This window comes from Mus pahari, chromosome 14, assembly GCF_900095145.1.
Source record: "Mus pahari chromosome 14, PAHARI_EIJ_v1.1, whole genome shotgun sequence".
Taxonomy (NCBI): Eukaryota; Metazoa; Chordata; class Mammalia; order Rodentia; family Muridae; genus Mus; species Mus pahari.
In genome coordinates this window covers 20,208,223-20,231,941 of record NC_034603.1, presented here as the reverse complement: position 1 = coordinate 20,231,941, position 23,719 = coordinate 20,208,223, and the positions used below count along the sequence as shown (strand labels likewise).

Below are 23,719 nucleotides of genomic sequence, written 5' to 3'. Positions count from 1 at the left end.
GTTTTTCGAGACAGGGTTTCTCTGTGTAGCCTTGGCTGTCCTGGAACTCACTCTGTAGACCAGGCTGGCCTTGAACTCAGAAATCTGCCTGGGATGGCCAGTTCTTAAAGATGCTAATTACTTGCCTCTTCTTTTAGGGAACAAACAAAAGGCTATGAGCCTCTGTCAATAATTGACTGACCAATAAGAGACAGACTTTGGGGCTGATGTCACTCGGCTCACAGCCACCTAGCTCTTTCAGGATCTGTCACCCTGGGGTTTGTGCTCATGTACATAAAACACATAAGAAATACATATTTTTTAAAAACCAAAGATTACCTCCCCCCAGTACTCATTTTCCCACTATGTAGGTTAAGGAAATAATAGATTGTTATTCTCTTCTTGATTACTGAGCCGTATAAATCATTCCAACACTGCATAGAAAACTTGCATTACAAATACATGCTTCTGCCGGGCGTGGTGGCGCACGCCTTTAATCCTAGCACTCGGGAGGCAGAGACAGGTGGATCTCTGAGTTAGAAGCCAGCCTGGTCTACAGAGTGAGTTCCAGGACAGCCAGGGCTATACAGAGAAACCCTGTCTCGAAAAACCAAAAAAACAAAAACAAAAACAAATACATGCTTCTAGCATATGTTTACCTGTGAAAGTTAGCTTACAAATATATTTATTACTGTTTTGTCTAGTGATTAGCCTGTAACATAAGGATTTCTTTCCCTGTTGTTGGGTGTTTTTTTGTTTTTGTTTTGTTTTGTTTTGGTTTGGTTTTCCAAGACAGGGTTTCTCTGTGTAGCCCTGGCTATCCTGGAACTCACTCTGTAGACCAGGCTGGCCTTGAACTCAGAAATCTGCTTGCCTCTGCCTCCCAAGTGCTGGGATTAAAGGCATGTGCCACCATGTCCGGCTGCCTGTTGGTTTTTAGCTAGATTCTAGATAATGCAGGTATATTTGTAGATATGTTGTATTTCTGCTATGACCTTTGTGAATAAATCTACCTTTTCCCTCCTTAGTACAGACAATATTTGTTTTCTAAAATCTGAAATGTATAATCTGAGTGTGTATGGTAATGTATTCTAGATGAGCACTCAACAAAGTTTTGAGTCTAAATTTGTGTCTTTAGATTTAAAGTGAAATAGATTTCTAAGGAACTCTGTGCTTTCCTAGCACGGATAAGCAGACGTGACCGTTGGTAAGTATGTAACTTCAAATGCATGTGGTAGTGGTAAAGGTGAGCTCCCAAACTGTATTCCAAGATGATTAGAACTGAGTCCTTCTAGGACGTTATGTGTATACCTAATGTTTTCTCCAAATCTATGTACTCGATGATTAAACTGAAATGCACCTTTAAAAAAAAAAAAAAAAGAATTTGGGGCCAGAGAGATGGCTCAGCAGTTAAGAGCACCAACTACTCTTCCAAAGGTCCTGAGTTCAATTCCCAGCAACCACATGGTGGCTCACAACCATCTGTAATGGGATCTGATGCCCTCTTCTGGTGTGTCTGAAGACAGCCACAGTGTACTCATAGATAAAATAAATAAATATTTATAAATATATATAATTTAAAATGTTAATATTAGTTCTGCGTTGCAAATGCCTATTCATATTTTACAGGTTCTGTTTCTTGAACAAAAGCATCTTCGTTGGTGCTGTTTAATGCTGAATGTATTGCTTCATTTTTTCTTTACCTGTAGGCTAAAGAAATCCTGACAAAAGAATCCAACTCACATACATGAAATAAATAAATAAATCTTAAAAACCACAAAGAGACAGAATTTTAAAAAACTTTTTAAAAAAAGATTTATTTATTTTATGTATATGAGTACACCATTGCTCTCTTTAGATACACCAAAAGAGGGCATCAGACTCAAATATAGATAGTTGTGAGCCACATTGTGGTTGCTGGGAATTGAACTCAGGACCTCTGAAAGAGCACTCAGTGCTCTTAACCATTGAGCCATCTTTCCAACCCCAGATCTTGTTTTTTGTTTTTAACCATTGAGCCATCTTTCCAACCCCAGATCTTGTTTTTTGTTTTGTTTTATTCTTTTGAGACAGGGTTTCTCTGTATAGCCCTGGCTGTCCTGGAATTCACACTGTAGAACAGGCGGGCCCTGAACTCAGAGATCTACCTGCCTCTGCCTCCTGAGTGTTGGGATTAATGATGTACACCATCATAACCAGCAAAAACCAGTATTTGGGTTTTTTTTTCATTGATTTTATTTTTTATTTTTTAAACATATATAAGAAATAAATGTAATAAACCAAATACATGAACAAAAACTACAAGAATCATGTGATCATCTCAATGGAAGCAAAAAAAAAAAAACAGAAAGAAAAGAAAAAGTCTATGATAAGAATCAACATGCAAAAAAAACAAAACAAAACAAAACAAAAAAACGACGACTCAACATGCATTCTTTTTTTTCTGTTTTTTTTTTTTTTTTTTCTGTTTTTTTTTTTTTCCAAGATAGGGTTCCTTTGTATAGCCTTGGCTGTCCTGGAACTCACTCTGTAAACCAGACTGGTCTTGAACTCAGAAATCTGCCTGCCTCTGCCTCCCAAGTGCTGGGACTAAAAGCGTGCCCAGCTCAACATGCACTCTTAATAAAAGCCCTACAACAAGTAAGACTGTAGGGAACATATTCCAACCTAACAAAGGTGACATATGACAAACTCATGGCCAATATCACCCTAAATGAATAAAACCACTAATAAGCCCCATTAAAATCAGGACAGTATTTGTTAATTGCAAATGAGACCATCCATACCTGAGTCCAAGAGAGAGAGAAGCTATTTCTTAGAATGAATCACCAAAACCAAAATACAACGAAATAAGTGGTCTTTGCTCCACACTGCTGTTTCTCAGGACAGGGACGTTCCTGTGACATGGTCTGCCTTGCCTTTAAATTAAGAAAACACATCATGGACAGCACACCCATGCTCAGGGAACCAGCTCTCCTACAAGGAAAAAAAAAAAAAAAGCTGGGATCATTTCCTGTCTGCTCCCATCAATCTGAATGACTTTACAGTCATCCTTTCCTGTCAGCTTTTCTATCTAACAATGTGGCAACTGTATACATTAAATTCTCAGTCCTGAATTCATGGGTAATGTAGAGATAGCCTCTCAACTCCCTCAAGATGTTCAGTAATTTTTCTTTTCCTTTATCTCTTTTTTTCTCCATGGGTTCTCACATGGCCCACACTGGCCTTGAACTCTCTATGTAGCCAAGGAAGGCCTTGAACTCCTGTTCTTCCTGTCTCCACCTCCCAGTGTTGGGATTACAGGCATACACTACACCTGGTTAAGTATTTTTGTCATTAATTTATAGTCATTTTTATTGATAAATTCTAGATTTATATGCAGCTGAAAAGAATAATATGGGGAGATCAGCACTTCTCAGCACCAACATCTAGCAGTGTTATGATGAGATGCTACAACTCGGATACTGGCGCTGACTCAGCCAGCCTGCATGACTCACGTTTCCATAGTTTTAGATACACATTTGTGTGTTAGTCTGTATATAGTGTTCTACCAGCTGGCATTTCTTTTGCATCTACTCTTTTTTTTTTCTCCTTTTGGTAGAAAGGCCCTTGATTTTCACAATTAGGATTTTCTCAAGTTCTTGATTTCTAAGAAGGAATTTGGTTTTTAACTCTGGGGATTCTAGACCAGATCACAAAACCTCTACAGCTCTGTTTCAATAATCAACCCAAACCACTTTGAGACAATGTCCCACTATGCTGCCCAGATTAGCATCAGACTTGCTCTGGAGCCCAGGCTGGACTCTAACTGGTGATTGCTCTTTCTCAGTCCTCTGAATCCTGGGGGTACAGGTGTGTGCCACTATGACAGGCACAAGGGCTACAGGTGGGTAAAAGGCGATGGGAAGAGAAGGGAAGGGGAAGGAAAATGTAAAGGCACGGTACATAGCTTGTCATCTATGATTTGAATTCAAAGTGGCCCTTCCAGGCTCCTGCTTTAAGTGCTTCTCTCCTGGCTGCGGGGCTCCTTTGACAGGTGGGGGGACCTTTAGGAGGTGGGTCCAGCCGGCAGGGGTAACTTAGAGACAGGCCCTTGATAATTCCAGCCCAGAACCTTCTCTACTCCGTGGTCCACCACTGCAGTGCTTAAACGAAAAATGTCGCCCATAGGCTACTGGATCGGAACACTCCATCTCCGGCTGGTGTCACTGGGGCAGGACAACCCAGCCTTAGGCCCTCAGGAAGGGGAGACATGAAGCAGCAGGACTTGGCTCTCCTGCCCACTCTGGTCCCGTTTTATTGCAGCACTGTGCCGAGTTCCTGTCCTGTTCTCTGGAGGCTGGGAATGGCTCTCTGTGCCACTGTGTGTTGGAGATACATCACTTACTTTTGTGTTCTACAAGGTCTCGCAGGTGAGAGGCTGCCTTGAGTCTAAGAAGAAACTTTGGATTTCTGAGCAGTGGTGGGTGGGACTGTTACACCATCTGGAATATTCAGGTTGAACCAAATGCACTTTGTATTAGTAGATGCCCATAACCCTTTGTGAGGCCAAGACAGAATATTATGATTTAAGTCTGAGATGTGCCCACGGGCTCTTGAGATTTTTATTGTTGTTGTTTCCCAAAGCACTGGGATTACAGGCCATTAAGCACAGCTAATCTTAGCTTGGTGCTATTCTGGAAGATTTTAGGACCCTCAGCAAGTGGGCCAGGCTAGTGTAGCTCACAGCGGGCAGGCCTTAGACACTAACAGCCTAGGCCTGTTTTCAGCTACTCCTTCCCTGCCACGTGCCTTCCCTACCATAAGAGGTGTGACTCTGAAGCCAGGAGCCCAAATAAATATTCTCTCCCTTGGATTGTTTCTATCAGGTATTTTATCATAGTGGTAAGATATGGCCACACAGTCCATTGAGCTTAGGTCCCAGCAAGGAGGCAGACAGTATATCAGGTAAAACAAATAATTTATTAATCATGCTCTCAAGAGTGAGGACGTTGCTTGGTGACATTTGGGAAGTCTTTCTGTAGAAGCTGATGTTTGAGCTCCATGGTGAAGGATAATCCGGACTTCTTTAGCTGAGAAGAAAAGAACTGTTAAAAATGCATTCTCTTAAGTCATACCTAGTCTCTTCTCCCTGGTTGGAGTGAACACAGGAAACCATGTCTACATTTGTTTACGATGTTAAGGTGTCAAATTTCTCAACCCTTGTGTGCAAGTACTGAGGCCAAGACATTCCCAGCCCCCACCCCCACCCCCAAGTCCATTTTCCACTATGTTGTCCAAAGTGGACACCAGATCCTGCCTGCTTAGTTTGAGAAAGGCATTTTATCTCTGGTGCCTCCATCACATCAGAGCTTATATTTAAAGCATGAGAGATGAGAAGAGACCGCAGCTCCGCCCTTGGCTCTGTCTCATGGCTGTACCACCCTCCTCCTCTCCTCAGAAGACTTTGAAAGCCAGTCCTTCAACAGTTGGTGGGAGTCAGAGCTGGCCAAACCGTGAATAAAACATCTTAGCCTTCCAAGTCTAACCCTTTTCCTCACGGGCTCATCAGACCCCTCCCAAGGCATGAGAGTCCTGACCTCTCACGTCTGTCCTTCCTGTTTGCTGGTTAGCTGTCTTGTGTGTACTCTCAGACACCCTAGGGATCTCTGTGTGGGCTTCAGGTTCCCCGTAGGCTGCTTAGCTCTCAGCTCTGTCTTCACAGAGACCACCCTGGGATGCAGCCATTTGTGGATCTTGGAGGCCTACACTTGGAAAGCCCCTATAAACCACGTTCAAGGCACTTTTAAAAAATGATCTCTGTGTTCTGAAGGTTATTTAATTCATAAATTTCAACATTTCCTCTGCAGCACCATCCTCACAGAGTTAATTTACTTTTTAAATAAATGGCCTGGCTGGATATAGTGGTGAACTCCTTTAATCTCAGCATGAGGAAGGTAGATTGTTGGGATTTTGAGGACAGCCAGCCATTATTTTGAGTCCCAGGCCAGCCAAAGTTACAATTAATAAATAAACAAATGGCCTAGGCTAGAGAGATGGCTCAGGGGCTAATAGCATATACCGCTCTTCCCAGCACTTGTATCAGACAGCACAAACTGACTGCAACTCTAGCTCCAGGAGAACTGGACTCTAAGGGCACCTGCATGAACGTACACACACACACACACACACACACACACACACACACACACACACAGAAATACATATATGCATTAAAAAAAGCTCCATGTGAAGATCTTAGCATGTAGCTAGTACTCCATGTACATAAACTGTTATTAACATTATTTTGAGACAGAGTCTCAAAAAAAAAACCATATGCACGCATCAAACACACATCACATATGCACACACACACACACACACACACACACACACACACACAGAGTAGTGTCTTTCTTTTTCTGTTTTTTTTTTTTTTTTTTATTTGTCTGTTTGGGGTTTTTTCTTGTTTTAAGGTGGGGTTTCTCTATATAGACCGGGCTTCCATCTCAGCCTCTCAGTGTTGGAATGACAGGTATCTGCCACTGTGCCCCGCTTCCCAGCGTGCATGTATGTGCGTATACACGTTTGTCTACATACTTGGGAAATTGAAAGTTGAGTTCATATTGTAGAACCTGCTTTATTAATGGATCGTTCATTCATTTCATGGATCATGGACTTCCTCGTGTACTTGGTTACAGTGTGACAGCCATCATTTCAGTTACTACCTAGTTTCCTAACATGTTGATATTTATATAATTCATAATGCATTACATTGGCCCTTAAATTGTTTCCTATTTTCATTTCTTGAGCACATGTCCTTGCTCATAAGTCTGTGCCTTTGGCACTCTCTTCAATACAGATACTTGGGAGTGGAACATCTCTACCCTGCTGTTGCCTTGCTAATATTAGTTATGCAGAATTGCACCATAATCCCTGGCTTGTAACACATTCTCATGGTTGGCAAGTGGGTGGCCCGAATCTTGTTGACTTAGGTAATACATTTATTAATTTAATAATGTAATCAGTAACCAATCTTTAACCATAGCCTGTCATCTCCCTCTCCTACTGACCCTAGAGTTTCATTTCCTTGCTTTAATTTTTATGTGGTTTCATTGTTTCTATATTCTTTTAAAATTTTTATTTATTTACCTTTATTTTATGTGCGTTGGTGTTTTGCCTGCATGCATGTCTGTGCGAGAGTGTCAGATCTTGGGGTACAGACAGTTGTGAGCTGCCATATACAAGCTGGGATCTGCACCCTGGATGAGCTCCGGGAGAGCAGTCAGTGCCCTTAACTGACTGTCTCCCCAGACCCTAGACATATTCTTAAAGACTGATTTTATTTTTAACCATTGAGGACTTTTTCTGTGGTTATCATGTACTGACTAAAGTCCATCCATATCACTGCACACTGCTCCAGGTTATTCCTGTTGATGGATCCAAAGTGATCCAAAGCATAAATGCACCATGGTTCATCCTCCCCTCGTGCTCCCATGAGTGAACAAACACCATATCCATGGTCTTGCACATCTGTGATATCACTTGCACTAGCTACAGACTCAAGACCCTTGAGGTGCTCTCCTCCAGTGTTCATGCTGTCAGGCCACTCTCCAGACAGAGAGCAGTTTGTCCTCCTCCAGGAAGAGAATATACACGTTCTCACACTCTTCCTAATGAAAGGATCCTGGAAGCCATTTGGACCACCTCACCGACAAAAGGTAACCCTCTCCTGGCTCTGTGGCCAGGTTCTGATCCCTCTCAAAGCTGGGAACAGGTTTGTGGTCCTGAGAATTGTTCCCAGTCTGATGATGTCAGTGGCTTCTGGAACCCATTTCGAAGTGGCTCAGCTGCTTTCCCTGTCCTGAAAGAAGTGATGCTGTCAGGAGGAGGCATCGAGGGGAGCAGGGTGGGAACTGTGCCCAGCTTACCACAGTGGAAGATTGTCTCCTGGTCCCAGCCCCTGCCAGTGTCCGATCACTCCTAATGAAACAGGCATTCTCTCTCTCTACTCACTCTCCTAGAAAAGCCAGCATAATGCTACCCTTTGTTCTTGAATTGACAAATTTAAACCTCCTGCTTTGCTCTGCAGTAAAAGAACTTTCTATTTTGGGCTCGGTGACATAGCCAGAACCAAGCAAGAGCAGCCGGCTGCAGCGTGAGTTAATAGCTTTCTTTAGGGGAGAACGGCTCCACAGGCAGAAGGAGAATCTTCCAAAGCGCGTCTTCTGCATAGCAACACGCAGCTCATTTGTCTATCTTTCTGCTGACAGTTGTATTCCAAGACCGACACTAAACACTGTGCAACATTCAAAGCAAACTGGGGGATTAACCCTGAACTGACAGCTAGTCACACCCACTCCCCTGACCCTCCTGCCTCTACCACCCCAGTCCTAGGATTTACAGGTGTGAGCCACTTTGTTCAGTTTAGATTTCTTAATCAAATGCAAACATTTGCTGATGGTCCCGGTATTCCTAGCACTCAATAGGCGCTGCCAAGGAAGACGTTTCTGTCCTAGGGGATTTCTAGCCACCAAAACTTATGCTAATTTGAGGAGTATATTGAGCACTAGCCAAGAACAGGTTTTCCTCTGCTAGTCCGCTTCCGGATGACAAAGCCTCCATACTATTGTAGGGGGTATCAAGGAGCCTCAGGCTCGAAGAAGGGGCGTGTTCAGATCTATGAAGTAGGTGCCAGTTAGCACAAATCCAGGTCTGGAAGAGATGGGCAGCAAAGAGTGAGTCCTCCCACTTGTCTTATGGCAAGGTCCAAGGGCATAGAGTACAGACGATAATGAGATCCGAGCTATTAGCCTCTGTCTGGTTTCAGCAGTTATCGACACATGTCAATCTCATTCCATTCATACCCAATCCTCCCACATCGCTGTTTTAAAACAAATTAGAGGCCTTTGGTCTTTGTGTGCTTTATATATACATATAGGAAATAGAGATTACCGCACTGAGGCTTAAAAACCAGTAATGCAATAATGTCATCTAGGGTTACAGGTCAAGCTCCCCCGGTGTTCCTTGTACTTCACTGACTTCTTGCAATACTTTGGTCTGACTTGGAGCAAAACAATGGCATCTGAGCAGGTAGAGTGGTATAGGCCTGTAATTACAACACTTTGGAGGTAGAGGCAAGAGGATTGGAGTTCAAGGCCATCCTCTGCTATATACAGCAAGTTCCAGACCAGATTTGTCTCAAACAAATAAATATAAAACAAAACAAAACAAAACAAAAAACAAAACAGACCCATAGGAGGGCATACCTTGTGAACACTTGCTGCCAAGACACAGGATGGAAGGGGAGACCCCTGAGCTCCACACCCCAATACTAACTAACCATATAAATGTAAAAACATAATAATGTCACCTTCGTTCACTGATGTATCTCATTGCCAAAGCCAAGCAATGAGCAGGAGGTTGCATGAATTTCTAGTTTATATTCATAGTTTTACTAACTTTCAGTTTATAGTTTTTCTTTTTTTTTTTTTTTTACATTTTATTTATTTATTATATGTAAGTACACTATAGCTGTCTACAGACACTCCAGAAGAGGGTGTCAGATCTTGTTACGGATGGTTATGAGCCATCATGTGGTTGCTGGGATTTGAACTCTGGACCTTTGGAAGAGCAGTCGGGTGCTCTTACCCACTGAGCCATCTTACCAGCCCCATAGTTTTTCTAATTTTTATTTTTAACAGTCTCTGCCACCCTTGCCTTTACTTATCTGTATTTATTTGTTGTTATTGTTTTCCTTTCTGAGACTGTCTTACTCTGTGGCCCAAGGTGGCCTCAAACTCACGTATAAACTTCTTGCCTCCGCCTGAGTACTGGGATCAGTGGCGTGAGGCCCCATGCTTGCTCGTTTCTCATCCTTACTGTGCACTTTCTGGTAGTACTGAAGACAGCAGGGCTTTTACTTTGATGGCCACGTAACAGACTGCTCTAACCTACTGGTATAAAATAACTACCAGTTTATTGTGTACACTGGAGTCTATGGGCAGGAATTCAAACGCGGCACTGCCAAGGATGGCTTCTCCTTGTTCCATGTTTATTTGGGGCTTCCTTGGGAAGAGTCAACTCTGCAATGATGTCACATCTGAGACCTATCAGCACTTGAGGCTTGATGACCCCCAAACAAGGGCTGCAGCCAGTGCCCTGACACGATCACTCTCTATGGCTTAGTCTTCTAACAGCTGGGTGGTTTGAAAAAAAGTCAAGATTTTGTTTTATTTAGTGTGATCTGGGATCAAAGATTTTCAGTTAACAGGCTGGAGGCTGTATTGTTCTTTCAGACCAAATCTCAGAACTCCCGGTGTCAGTGATCTCCCTGTGCTCTAGTGGGTGGCAGTCATGAGCCCTTTCAAGTGGGATGGGTCCGACTCTACCTTTAGAGAAGCAAGATCTCTGCAGAGTGTAGGGGTTGACCCAGTGGGAGGTCAGGATGGCCAGTTGAGGTTGCTTCTCTTGTACCAAGCAGGAAAGATGTTGCAAACAGTGGAGGCCTGCTGGAGGAGAGTACAGAAAGTTAGGGACCTCTCCCAGATGTGCACAACTGGGGGGGGGGGGGCTGACTGAGCTAAACCTTGGCATGACCTGTGTCCACATCTCCAGAAGGAATGTGGGCTGTAGCGGTTTGAATAGGGACAGCCCCACAGATTCATATATATGAATGGTTGGCCATAGAGAGTGGCGCAATTAGGAGGTGTGGTCTTCTTGAAGGAAGTATGTCACCGTGGAAGTGGGTTTTGAGGTCTACTATGCTCAAGCTACACCCAGTGTGGCAAGTCTCTCCAGTGTGGCAAGTCTCTCCTGGCTGTCTGTGGATGGAGATGTAGAACTCTCGGCTCCTCTCCAGCGCCATGTCTGCCTGTGTGCTGCCATGCTTCCTGCCATGATGATAATGGACTGAACCTCTGAAACTTGAAACCAGCCCTACTAAATGTTGTCATTTATAAGAGTTACTGTGGTCATGGGGTCTCTTCACAGCAATAAAAATCTAACTAAGACAAGAGCTTTCCTGACTTCATGGCAGACCCCAAAGAGCAGCAGTTTCCTAATGACTGCAGCCATTAGACACGCGTGGCTACTGAATACAGGCTGTTTTGGAGCACATTAGGTCTTATATACCTTGAGCTAGAACCATAAAACGTGAAGCTGTATTACTGAAATACCGTTTTAAATGATATGTGCATGCTTGTGAATATGTGCAGATGTCCAAAGACCAGAAGAGAGTATCACATCCATGAGAACTAAAGTTACAGGAGATTTTAGACAGTGGTTCTCAACCTTCCTAATGCTAAGACTTCTAATACAGTCCCTTGTGTTGTGATGATCCCCAACCATAAAACTATTTGTTGCTACTTTATAACTCTAATTTTGTTACTGTTATGAATTGTAATATAAATATCTGATATGCAAGATATCTGATATATGACCCCCCAAAGGGATAATGACCACAGGTTGAGAACCACTGTAAATGTAAGCTATCCTATGTAGGTGCTGAGAACTGAATTCAGGTCCTCTACGAAAGCAACGAGTACTTTTAGCCTCTGAGCCATCTCTCCAGTCCTCAAATATTGTTTTTCTTTTTTTCTTTTTTTTTTTTNNTTTTTNNTTTTNNTTTTTTTTTTTCAAGACAGGGTTTCTCTGTGTAGCTCTGGCTATCCTGGAACTCACTTTGTAGACCAGGCTGGCCTCAAACTCAGAAATCCGCCTGCCTCTGCCTCCCGAGTGCTGGGATTAAAGGCGTGCACCACCACGCCCGGCTCTCAAATATTGTTTTTATACGGTATGCACTTTTAGCTTGTAGGTCTCACCCTTGTATTGCTGTATTGGTCTGGAATGTTACAGCACTATCTCAGATGCTGAGATACCAGGTCCTAACATCCAAGGACCCCAACCTGACCCATCTACATTCAGGCTTATCTTGTCATACACACACAAAAAAATGGACATAAAATTTCTAGAAAACCAAGCCAAACAGAATTGAGGATTCCCCTTCCTTTCTTTTATTAAATTTTTCTGTTTCTCATTCATTGTTAGTATAGCTGTTATATTTGGGATAAATACAAGAGCAAATACTTAATTCTACTTCTGGGTGTCAGGAAACAAAGTATTTTCCTGGGGTCTGAGAGATGGCTTATTGCTTAAGAGAACTAGCTGCTTTGCCATAGGACCTGGGTCAGCACCCATATAGCAGCTCACACTGTAATTTCAGTTCCAGGGGATACAACACCATCTTCTGGTCTTTGCATGTGGTGCACAAAATACATAAAAATGTCTATACATATAATTTACATGACTTAAAAATAAATAAACTTCTGAGCATTAAAAAACTTTATTTTGGGCTGGAGCGATGGCTCAGCTGTCAAGAGCACTGGCTGCTCTACCAGAGGTCCTGAGTTCAATTCCTAACACCCACATGGTGGCTCACAACCATCTGTAATGGGATCCAATGCCCTCTTCTGGTGTGCATGAAGACAGCTACAGTGTATTTATGTACATAAAATAAAATAAATAAATCTTTTTTTAAAACCTCTTATTTTTAATTATGTGACTATGGGAGGGGTACATGTGTGTATGCAGATCCCCCAGAGTTCAGAGGAAGGCAAGGTATCAGATCCTCTGAAGCTGGAGTTACAGGCTGTTGTGGACAGCCCAAAATGAATGTTGGAAATCAAACTCAGGGTCTCTGTAAGAGCTATACATGCTCCTAACCTCGAAGCCATTGCTGCAGCCTAATTTCTCAGCATTTTATAGAGCAGAATACCCTCATATAACCCCACACCTAACCAAGGCAGTTAAGTTCTAAAACACCCCACAGCATCCACATTTAAATCCCTCTCAATGAGAATATCAAAGGCTACAGTGACACTCAGAAAGTCATGATGGGGGCTGGAGAGATGGCTCAGTGGGTTAAGAGCACCAACTGCTCTTCCGAAGGTCCTGAGTTCAAATCCCAGAAACCACATGGTGGCTCACAACCATCTGTAACAAGATCTGATGCCCTTTTCTGGAGTGTCTGAAGACAGCTACAGTGTACTTACATATAATAAATAAATAAATCTTTAAAAAAAAAAAAAGAAAGTCATGATGGTAATAACATCTAGACAAGAAAAGTCTCAAATGGCATGGTCTGAGCATCTAATCTTTATTTTCTTTTAAATTTTAATGTTTTCTTACTTATTAAACCTCAGATAGAGAGCATTAATCACAATTTTTTCAGTTCATAGCACATTATACCCTAGTCAGTCCACCCAGGGCTCTTCTTTTGTTTTGCAGATGTTTTAGTATATATGTATGTGTGTATGTTGTAGTTTGTGGACATACATGCATCAGTGTATGTATTATGTGCATATGCACATATTTGTGTATGTATACATGCATGTGTACATATGTATGTAGTAGTACCTATACATGCATCTGTGTATGCATGCATGCTTGTGCACATGTATGTAGTGTGAGCACATGATGTATCTGTGTATATATGTATGCACAGGTGTATTTGCCCCATTCCTCTCTCCATTCTTTTCTTATAAGCAATCATTCCATTATAGTTGCTGCCCCTGGCTTGTATGTGTTCATATCAGGTATGTGCTATGTTTGCATGTATCTTCATTTATATAAACAATAATATATTATATATCTCTTTCTGTCTTCCTGTTACTCAACCCTCAATATGCTTTCTAGGCTTTTCCACATTGCTACCTTCACATTTCATATATCAGCTCAACTGATGAATAGCATACCGTAGACTGTACTCACGTCATCTGTTTCCCTAGTCATGGGCACACTTGTGCAACCTCCAACTTCTCTCCCCAAACCAGTAGGAGATAGCTGAGTGACCCATATCTGACTCACATGGAAATCTCTCTCTTTTTTAATTAATACTTTTTCTATCTTATCATCCTGTATATGTGCATGTCAGTGCATGCATGCAGATGTACATGTCAGTGCATGCACGCAGATGTGCATGTGTGTGCATGTGCATTCAGCAGGCAAGCCAATAGTGTGTGTGTGTGTGTGTGTGTGTGTGTGTGTGTGTGTGTGTGTGGCTGGTGTTTTCAGTTCACTCTCTCCTCTACCTGGTTGAGGCAGGGTCCACACTCAGGAGGCTACAGGTGAAGGCTTCTCCTTATTAGACCCTTTGGCTCTCGATCCCCTGGACCGAGGAAAGCGGCTTTGTTACAGCAATGCCTCATATTGTCCTGAAGACAGTGGAGAGACATGCTCCCCCATACCACTGCTGCACACTCTATGCACAGGCAATATGGGGTCATATCCCCTGAGCAGCATCTCCAAGTAGTTTTGCCAGAGTGTGGAGACCTGGTCCTGAGCCACCCCATGTTTGTCCCTGGATGAATGTCTTGTGACAGAAACAAGTAAGGGTGGTTTCCACCCAAGGACACCAGTGGCTTGGCTACAGCCATCTAGGTGAGCTTTTAAAACTGGTCAGGATTGAAATCCAGCAAAAATTCTATTGACTGTACAGACACACTGAAGCCCTCTTAGAGTGACTGTGTAGGGAGGAGATGAAATACCTAAGTACAAAGAAAACTTTCTAACTTGTTTGGCTTTCCAAGACGGAGTTTCTCTGTGTAATAGCTCTGGCTGTCCTGGAATTAGCTCTATAGACCAGGCTTGCCAGGAGCTCAGAGATCCACCTGCCTCTGCCTCCCAAGAGCTGGGATGGAAGGCGTGGCCACCACGCCCGGCTGGTATTTTTTTTTTGCTAGTTTATTTCAGCCCTTTAAGGTAAGAGTTCACTATGTAAGTGTGATTTGGCCTTCCTGTGGCTGCGGCATAGCTTTTGTCCCCTCCGTGGCCCAGACCTGAGATTGGGCAGATCACAACAGCTTATGACTTCAGCTCCAGCTCATCACCTCCTTCTAGACGACACAGGCACCCGCACTCACACTGAGAACTCCCGTTTAGAGTCTCTGTAAAGCCAACAGGCTGGAGAACTGAGTAACACCAGAGAGAACTCCTGACCTCCCGCAGTCCTGGAGCCACTCGGCACGCACAGATGAGAGGCCAACCGCACCAGCCGGTCCCCTCCCCTTGGGTCAAGCTCTTGGATAAGAAAGGTTTGTGCTGTCGCCTTGGCAACAGCCAGAGACTCCTAGATCCACATACCAGGCTTCTGAAATCTTAATGAGTCAGCTCTGCCTCCCTCTCTAGTTCCTTACCACAGACATAGCCCAGTTTCAGCCTCGAACCAGGAAGGGCCCACAGTATCACCCACTCCCCAGAGTGATTCATTTGGTTGTTTCAACAGCTTGCTTGAAACACAAGCAACCTCCCAAAACAGTGTTTGGAGCTCACACTAGAGATACTTCCTTCTTTTACTTTTTAAGATTTATTTATTTTATGTATGTGAGTACGCTGTCGCTCTCTTCAGACACACCAGAAGAGGGCATCAGAGCCCATTACTGATGGTTGTGAGCCACCATATGGGTACTGGGAATTGAATTCAGGACTTCTGGTAGAGCAGTCAGTGCTCTCTCTTAACCACTGAGCCATCTCTCCAGCTCTAAGATCCTAATTCTTTGTTGTTGTTTTGTTTTTGCTTTTTTGTTTGTTTGTTGTTGTTGTTGTTTTGAGACAGGGTTTCTCTGTATAGCCCGGCTGTCCTGGAACTCACGCTGTAGATCAGGCTGGCCTTGAACTCAGAGATCCACCTGCCTCTGCCTCCCGAGTGCTGGGATTAAAGGTGTGGGCTACCACTGCCTGGCCCAAGATCCTAATTCTTAAAATGTGTCATTCTATGGCGCATGCCTTTAATCCCAGCACTTGGGAGGCAGAGGCAGGTGGATTTCTGAGTTCGAGGCTAGCCTGATCTACAAAGTGAGTTCCAGGACAGCCAGGGCTATACAGAGAAACCCTGTCTCGAAAAACCAAAAAAAAAAAAAAAAAAAAAAAAAAAANCTGATCTACAAAGTGAGTTCCAGGACAGCCAGGGCTATACAGAGAAACCCTGTCTCGAAAAACCAAAAAAAAAAAAAAAAAAAAAAAAAAAAAGATGTGTCATTCTAGTAACCAATCACTTGATTCCCACAGCCTCTGAGAAAGCCCCCAAGGTTGCCTGGTGGTCCTGGAGTACATAGGAAGGCAGGCTGAGTAAGGCATAAAAAGCAAGTCAGTAAGCAGCACTTCTCCATGGCCCCTGCCTTCAGTCCCTCCCCGAGTTTCCTGAATGATGGACTACAAGCTGTAAGATGAAATAAGCCCTTTCTCCCAATTTGCTTTTGGTCGTGGTATTTATCGTAGTGATAGAGACACGAATTAAGGCACTGTCTTTAGGTTATTCCTATTTCTGCAGGAAGAAAAGCATGCTGTGGTCTCCTAGTCTCAGTGTGCCGTCAGTGTGTGAGTGAGCTCAGATGGTTTGGACACTGATCCCAGCCCCAGGTAATCACCATTTTGAAAACATTAGCATCTCCTCTTTGATGTCTTATCTCCTGTTTAATATATCACTTTATAATCCCCGAGACACCATAACGTCCAGTGTCACAGGATGTCAGGCTGAGTGGGGGAAAGCCCTGCAAAGAATGGAAGGAGCCAGACGTGAGAGCTGAGGACACAGATAAAAGGTGCAGAAAAATGCACACAGAGCTGGGCACTGCTCAGTCAAGGTAGCTTAGCCCACGCTGGACTGAGGTGGCACAGCGGGGATGAGAATGCCATACGGGAAGACGAGGTGCTACTGGGCAAACAAGTCTCTGGAGAAGTCACCAGGAGCTCTCCTTTATCTCACAGGACTCATGGGAGATCTAAGGACGATCTACCCTGCCCTCTACCTAAAGAGTGGTCATTGAAAACTTATGTCTACTTCCAAACATGTATAATATATATATGCATAATAAGTAAGCAAATGTAACATGTATAATTTCAAACATGTATAGAGGTCATAATTACTCACAAATTTATGTAATATAGTGAATAGTATAATGGCCCCACTTCCCCAGGCAAGGGAAGGCCCCATTATCTGTTTCCACAATCATCAGCTCAAAGCTATTATTACTTCTAGGTATCCTCCATGACACTTCCTTGTGCTGTTCTGAGGTAAATTCCATGCATTAGAATCTCACTAGTAAATGTTTAATATCTGTCTCTAAAAGATAAAATTCCAGGCCAGGCATGGTGGTACATGCCTTTAATCCCAGCACTCGGGAGGCAGAGGCAGGTGAATTTCTGAGTTCAAGGACAGCCTGGTCTACAAAGTGAGTTCCGGGACAGCCAGGGCTATACAGAGAAACCCTGTCTCAAAACAAACAAACAAACAAAAAGATAAAATTCCAATCCAATCACTTCTATAGTTAAAATTAACACCTCCATAATATCTAGGTGATTTTACAGCAAAAAAAAAAAAAAAAAACCCANAAAAAAAAAAAATACCTTGGCAAAGGGAGCGCTAGAAAATGTGGGTCACACAGCCCTTATCCCATATGGACAAAACCTGACTACCTCAGATTTCAGAATTTGAATTTTTCAATTTGAAAAAGTTATATACACTTCTCAGGCCGATCATCCCCAGTCTAAAAAAGACAAATGCCCCAATTTTGCACTTTGGGGTGAGAGATGTCCAACTGTGCCGCAATCCCCTTAGGCATTTATTTAAATGAAAGGTATGTCAAATTTGTTGCTAAGACCCCAGGGTGGTATTTGAGATGTCAGGAAATCTAATGTGTGTCACAATCTGCACTTGGGGTGGGAAACCATGGGGACATGCTTGCCATGAAAATATTAGTGTGTGTGTCTCTTCATGAGCACTCCCCTTTATGACATCATGCCCTGTTGGCACACATTACCTCAGAGTGACACACAGCTCAGGAATGTGAGCCAGCACAAAGGGCGAGGAAGTCACACGTGCATTCAGAAAACAGGCAAGAGCATCCAGTGTCTGGTTTTGTTGGTCTCTGTCTCCTTGCCACTAGGAACTCACTCACTTACCATGTAATAACTGCCATTCGTGAGGATTACAAGACAGACAGTCACACACATCAACAGTTCCAGTTACAAGTGACACATGCGTGCACATTCTCCATATTCCTTGCAAGGATTGATGAGTGGACTTTAAAAACATCACATAAACACAGGTCTGCTCATGGAGTTCCTAAGATCCGGGTACAAACATTTCCCTAGAAAATACTGTTTGTTCCGAGACAGGGTCTCACCGCAATCCAGGGCTTTCTGGAACTCATTACATAACTCAGGCTGGCCTTGAACTCTTGACAGTCCTTCTACCTCAGCCTTCTAAGTGCTGGGATTACGGGCAGAGGCCCCAGTCCCGGCCCAGACTCCTGTTTTGAGGTTGCGCACTAGAGCGGCCACCTGCTTTTCATGCTTCCTATTCCCACCCTTCACGCCACAGCTGTCTTCCAGGACATAACTGGTTCTGTCACTTCGTTAATAGGCATCGAATGCTTCCATTGCCTTCTAAGACTGTCTCACTTCCTTAGCATAGCACCTGAAGTTCTCCGTGATCCATTCGTGATGTACAGAAGAGCCCGCCGCTCCCTGCCCACTGCATACTCTAGCGCCCTGACAAGCAATGCTTTCACAACAGAGCCTGCTTTCCCAATCAAGCCAACCACTGAGTTCACTCCTCGAACAGAGAACAGGATAGCCCAGTTACCCTTCATGTCAGACTGGACTGAATCCCGCCTAGGTCATTCACCAACTGAGTGTCTCTGACACAAACTTCCCCAGCTCTAACCTGGGACTAAGACAGCATCCACCCATGTCCTTGAGTTGCCAGGAGGGTGCAGGTACATGCTTAGCCCAATGTCCCCACACATAAACATCCAACCTACAGTAACTCATCACCTGTATTTCAGTCTGTTAAGTCCACCTGTTGGTCAAGCCCCAGGTCAGCTGCTCAACCACGGAGCCTTTCCAGCACCCCAGTCTCATGGCTCCTCCATACCTCTTTCTCAGCCTACTGCCTGCCTCAATCTATAGTTGTTTATAGACACTACCTTCCTGAATTCCTGCCCTTTGTTACATGCTATAAGAATAAAGGTTGAGGAAACTTTGATCCTTAACTAAGGAGATCTAATTAGCGAACAGATACTAGTAACCAGGACACGATTCACCAGTTTACTGAGTGAGGCAATGCTCATTGTCATCTTTGTGGGTGATGCTTGGCTGTCCTGAGACTCTTTATGACACAGTTTCATTCTGAGCTAGAGTCAAAAGGGAACCATTTCTCCTTCTATTAGGCAGATGTTACCCGCTCCCCCGCAAGCAACAGCAGTGAGTTATAATTGACCGCAGAAAGGCCACATGGGCTGTCAAGGGAAAAGCGACATCAGGGACATCAGGTTCAAAGGAGGCCACCGACCATGACTTCCTCACCCCAGAAGCTTCACCAGAATAAACGCACCAAGTGTTGGACTTCCAACACAGCAGGCAGAGGGTAAAATGACTTACAGCCTCCCTTGCCTGCTGATCCGGCTGTGATATATGTGCTGTACACGTGACACTGAGAACAGGTGGTGTCGTCTACATGTCCATGCTGTATCTCACAGCCTAACATCCTGTCTGTGGACAAAGTTCTGAGGTAAAGGGCTTGGGCTTCAGCTACAGCACACCAGTATTCCTACTGCTACAGGAGTCATGCACCTTACACTGGATGATCTCCTGTCACCGCCTGCTGCTCAGTGACATCAAGACTGCAAGCTCCTGCCTCACCCAAATACCAGGAGCTGACACCCACAACGCCTACTGCAGGAGGAAACAATGCACCTGGGCAGCATATTTTGACCATGTGAACTGGGTACATGTCATTAAAGTGACTTCTCGTAAAGTGACGGCCCTGGGCTGGCAGTAAAGAGTTGGCTTGTGTGCTGGGCACTGTGGCCTTGTGAGAAGGTCTGCCCAGTTGCCTCACTCCTCCAGATTTATAGCTTCGCTAGGGACCATGGGAGAGAAAGCCTTAGCTAATTATGGCCAGTTCTGTTTCTGAGCATAGTGTATTTCTAAAACATAAAAGTCAAACAATAGGCTCTTATCAGGACAGGTCATTCTCAGAAGGCTGGAGTCATGGGGGGGGGGCCTCACTACATCACATTCTAACCACAGTGTCAAGCAGTAGCTTGCCTTCCTCCTGCCTTCCCTCCCTCCCTCCTTCCCTTCCGCCCTCCCTTCCTCCCCTGTCTTTTCCTCTGCTCCTTCTCCGTTCCCCTCCTCTGCCCCTGTTGTCTAGTTTGGCCTATAACTAAGGAGCAAAGGATGAGCTTGATTCTCCTGCCAGAGCTAGGGTTACAGGTGACTGGCACTGTGCCTGTGTACGGTACTGAGAAGCAAACCCAGGGCTTCCTGCATGCTGCCAAGCGCTCTGCAAACCAAGCCACCTGCAGCCTCAAACATGTACTTTGCATGTGTTTAGACTGCTTTCATTTTTCCATACTTAGCAATGGCACACATAAGGACTAGCATGTGAGCAAGAGTTCTGCCACTACTCCTGGTCCTTGCCCTCGGGGCTTCTAATGAGTGGGTCTCTGTGAACAGCATGCCATTTCTGTGGGTGCTGTACCTGTACCGGCCTTGCCACCCTCTCCTCCCCTTCTATTTGTTTCTGTTTTTAATCAAACAAGAGGGAACAAACCAAACTGCCACAAAACATCGTAGTGCTTGCAGTAGGATCAAATGAGCAAGATTTGATCGTGGACCTGCAGAAAAAACCCTACTGAAACAGCCCGGATGGTGGGTGAGAGCCTGAACAGAGAGGACCTGGGGAAGTCTCCTCTCAGTTAGTAAATAAACGGGCAGAGATGAAGCTGCCCATCCTATTAAAAACACTCCTGCAAAGCGCTCACGGGCTGCAACTCACTTTCAGGATGTTATCTCATTTGGTCAGGGCATCTGTCTTTTACCTCACCCCACCCTGTTCCTAGTTTCATGGAACAACAAGATGGCAAGTCTGTGCAAATCCGTATGTGCTTACCATGAATTATCAGTAAACAAGTACTATTCAACTTATTTGATACAGTAAATCCTGAGAAGCTGCACAGACATTTGATGGAATGAGAACAAGAAAGATATTAAAGGGACATGTACACAAGGGCCACAGAAGGAAAGACAAACCACAATGTCTGATATGCATTACATCAGGATATACAAACCAGGCATCTGTGGAAATGGCTGTTGGCTTCCACAAGCCGGGTGAAGTCTAGAATCACAACCTACTCCCATTGGGTGAATAAGCTACCTTGTGCTTATCCTGACATCTTCAGCCCCAGGAACAGAATTCCATCCAGTGCCTTAGCAGGAGAGCCCATCACCAATTTAAAATGAAAAGGCACTTGATTCAAATGGAATGTTAAACACCCAAGAAACTTAGAAACCTTAATGTAGACTAGTTTTTGATATTTTAAACAATTTGTAATTGTGATAAGCAATTACATATTTTTAAAAGATACACTTAACTTTTGGAGATAGGTTTTGAAATATTTAGGGAAGAATTATATGATACTAGGATGTGCCTAAATAATACAGTAGAGAAGGAAATGCCTGGGAGAACAGAGGGGACAAAAATTGACCATGTGTTGAAAACTGTTAAAGCCACATGGTGCCTCCCTGTGAGTTATTAATCAGGAGAGCCTCCTAGATTCCTAAAACAATGCAGAACTTTGTTACAGCTGTTTACTGATCACCAGAGCCAGGTGGTAAGAGTCTACTGATGAAGACAGCACATGTTTTGGTCACAGAACTTAAATCTAATTGAAATGGGATGGGAAGGTCCTCCTTGCTGGCTCACAGTACCAGAGTGCTATACACTCTGCTGGGGGGAACTGCCTCCGGTGGTCTTCCTAAGTTACAAGTCCTGTGTGTAAAGTTACCAGGCAGCCAGCAAGGTGAGTTCACCAGTATAGTAGTGGCAGGTCTGTTATGGGGCAATCAAGTGCTTTCTGATTGAACTTGAGGCCCACTCCATAGGAGGGAATTCAGACCTAGTGCTGTGAATCCAGTCAAACGCTTGTAGCTGTGCTGTCAATTGCCTTCTACACAACCATGCTTGGGCCCACAGAACTTTGGTCAGAGAAGTTTTCTTTTTTGTTTTATTTGTTTTTGTTTTTTTCGGTAGTCGGCAGTGTCTGCAGAGGTTCATAACTCATCAAAAGAACTGAGAATAAATAAATATTGAGTGGTCAGCCATCAGTGGGACATCTATAGGACCTATTTCTAGGCTAAGGCAACATTGTGGAAGTAGTAGTAAAGGGAATGTAAGAAACGAGGAAGCCTAGTGATGGTAGAGCATGCTTTTAATCCCAGTACCCAGGCGGCAGAGGCAGGAGGAGCTCTGGGAGTTCAAGGCCAGCCTGATCTACAAAGTGAGTTCCAGGATGGCCAGTGCTACACAAGGAAACCCTGTCTCAAAAAAACCAAAGCAAAACAACAAACTTTATTGAATTTTAGTGTGTGTGCCTGCACATACGAGTGTGCCACAGTACACATGAGGAGCTCAGAGGGCAGCTCAGAGTCATTTCTCTCCTCCCACATGGGCCCCAGGGGTTACCTAAGGTGGTCAGGGTTAGTGGCAAATACCGTGCTGCTGCCAGGATGATTTTTAAAAAACTGTATGTATATGAGTGTTTTGCTTGCGTGTATGTCTGTGCCACATGTATGTGTCTTGTGCCCTCAGAGGTCAGAAGAGGGTGTTGGATCCTCTGGAACACCTTATAGGGGTATTTTCCTTTCTCTCTCTCTCTTTCTTTCTATAAGTGTGTGTGTGTGTGTGTGTGTGTGTGTGTGTGTACATGCATACATACACCGGAGAGAGATAAAGACAGACACACAGACACCACGTAAGCACCAGGAATTGAACCTGGTGCTCTGAAAGAGTGTTATCTGTTGAGCCATCTCTTCAGCTCCCTAGATGATTCAACCCCCGACACTCCGTCCCTCCCTCCCTCTCCTCTCTCTCTCTCTCTCTCTCTCTCTCTCTCTCTCTCTCTCACACACACACACACACACACACACACACACACGAGGTTTCTCTCTGTAGACCTGGCTAGTCTTGAATTCAGCCACATGTCCCAGCCGCCCAGCCCCAGGTTGTCTTTACTGTATCACATTGATTTGATTTACACAAGTCCATTTCTTTGCAAGTGTAAAACATTTTTGAAGAGATACTATGCTACCCTGAACTAACTTTATTTGTTTGTTTGTTTATTTATTTATTATATGTAAGTACACTGTAGCTGTCTTCAGATACCCCAGAAGAGGGCGTCAGATCTCATTACAGATGGTTGTGAGCCACCATATGGTTGCTGGGATTTGAACTCAGGACCTTCAGAAGAGCAGTCGTTACTCTTTAACTGCTGAGCCATCTCTCCAGCCCTACCCTGAACTTTCATAGCTCCCCCCTTCTCATAACTACATTTTTTTGTTGTTGTTGTTTTGTTTTTCGAGACAGGGTTTCTCTTTATAACCCTGGCTGTCCTGGAACTCATGTTGTAGACCAGGCTGGCCTTGAACTCAGAAATCCGCCTGCCTCTGCCTCCGGAGTGCTAGGATTAAAGGCGTGAGCCACCATGCCCAGCTATAACTACATTTTTTAAATGAAAAAAAAAAGTGAGCTTTAGCCATGTGAATGGCCATAACTGCAGTTCATTTTCACTATGTAGAAATAACCATTCATTGATACAGTTATTGAAGAACTGTTGCAACATTTACAGGTGCTGCTGTTACAAACACTGATGGGATTAATCTCATCTGAAGCCCAGGTGCAAGGCTCCTTTAACATAGA

The 23,719-nt window shown here is 44.0% G+C and overlaps 1 protein-coding gene across 1 annotated transcript in view; it reads right to left on the bottom strand.

Moving 5' to 3' along the window:
• Positions 1-10,374: 10,374 nt before the first annotated feature.
• Cdkl3 (cyclin dependent kinase like 3) overlaps positions 10,375-23,719 on the bottom strand; it is a 79,730-nt gene continuing 66,385 nt past the window's right edge. The window contains exon 11 of the mRNA XM_029546624.1: positions 10,375-10,469. Within this exon, the coding sequence (XP_029402484.1) occupies positions 10,401-10,469 (69 nt within the window). The 3' untranslated portion in view covers positions 10,375-10,400. The remainder of the gene's footprint in view (positions 10,470-23,719) is intronic.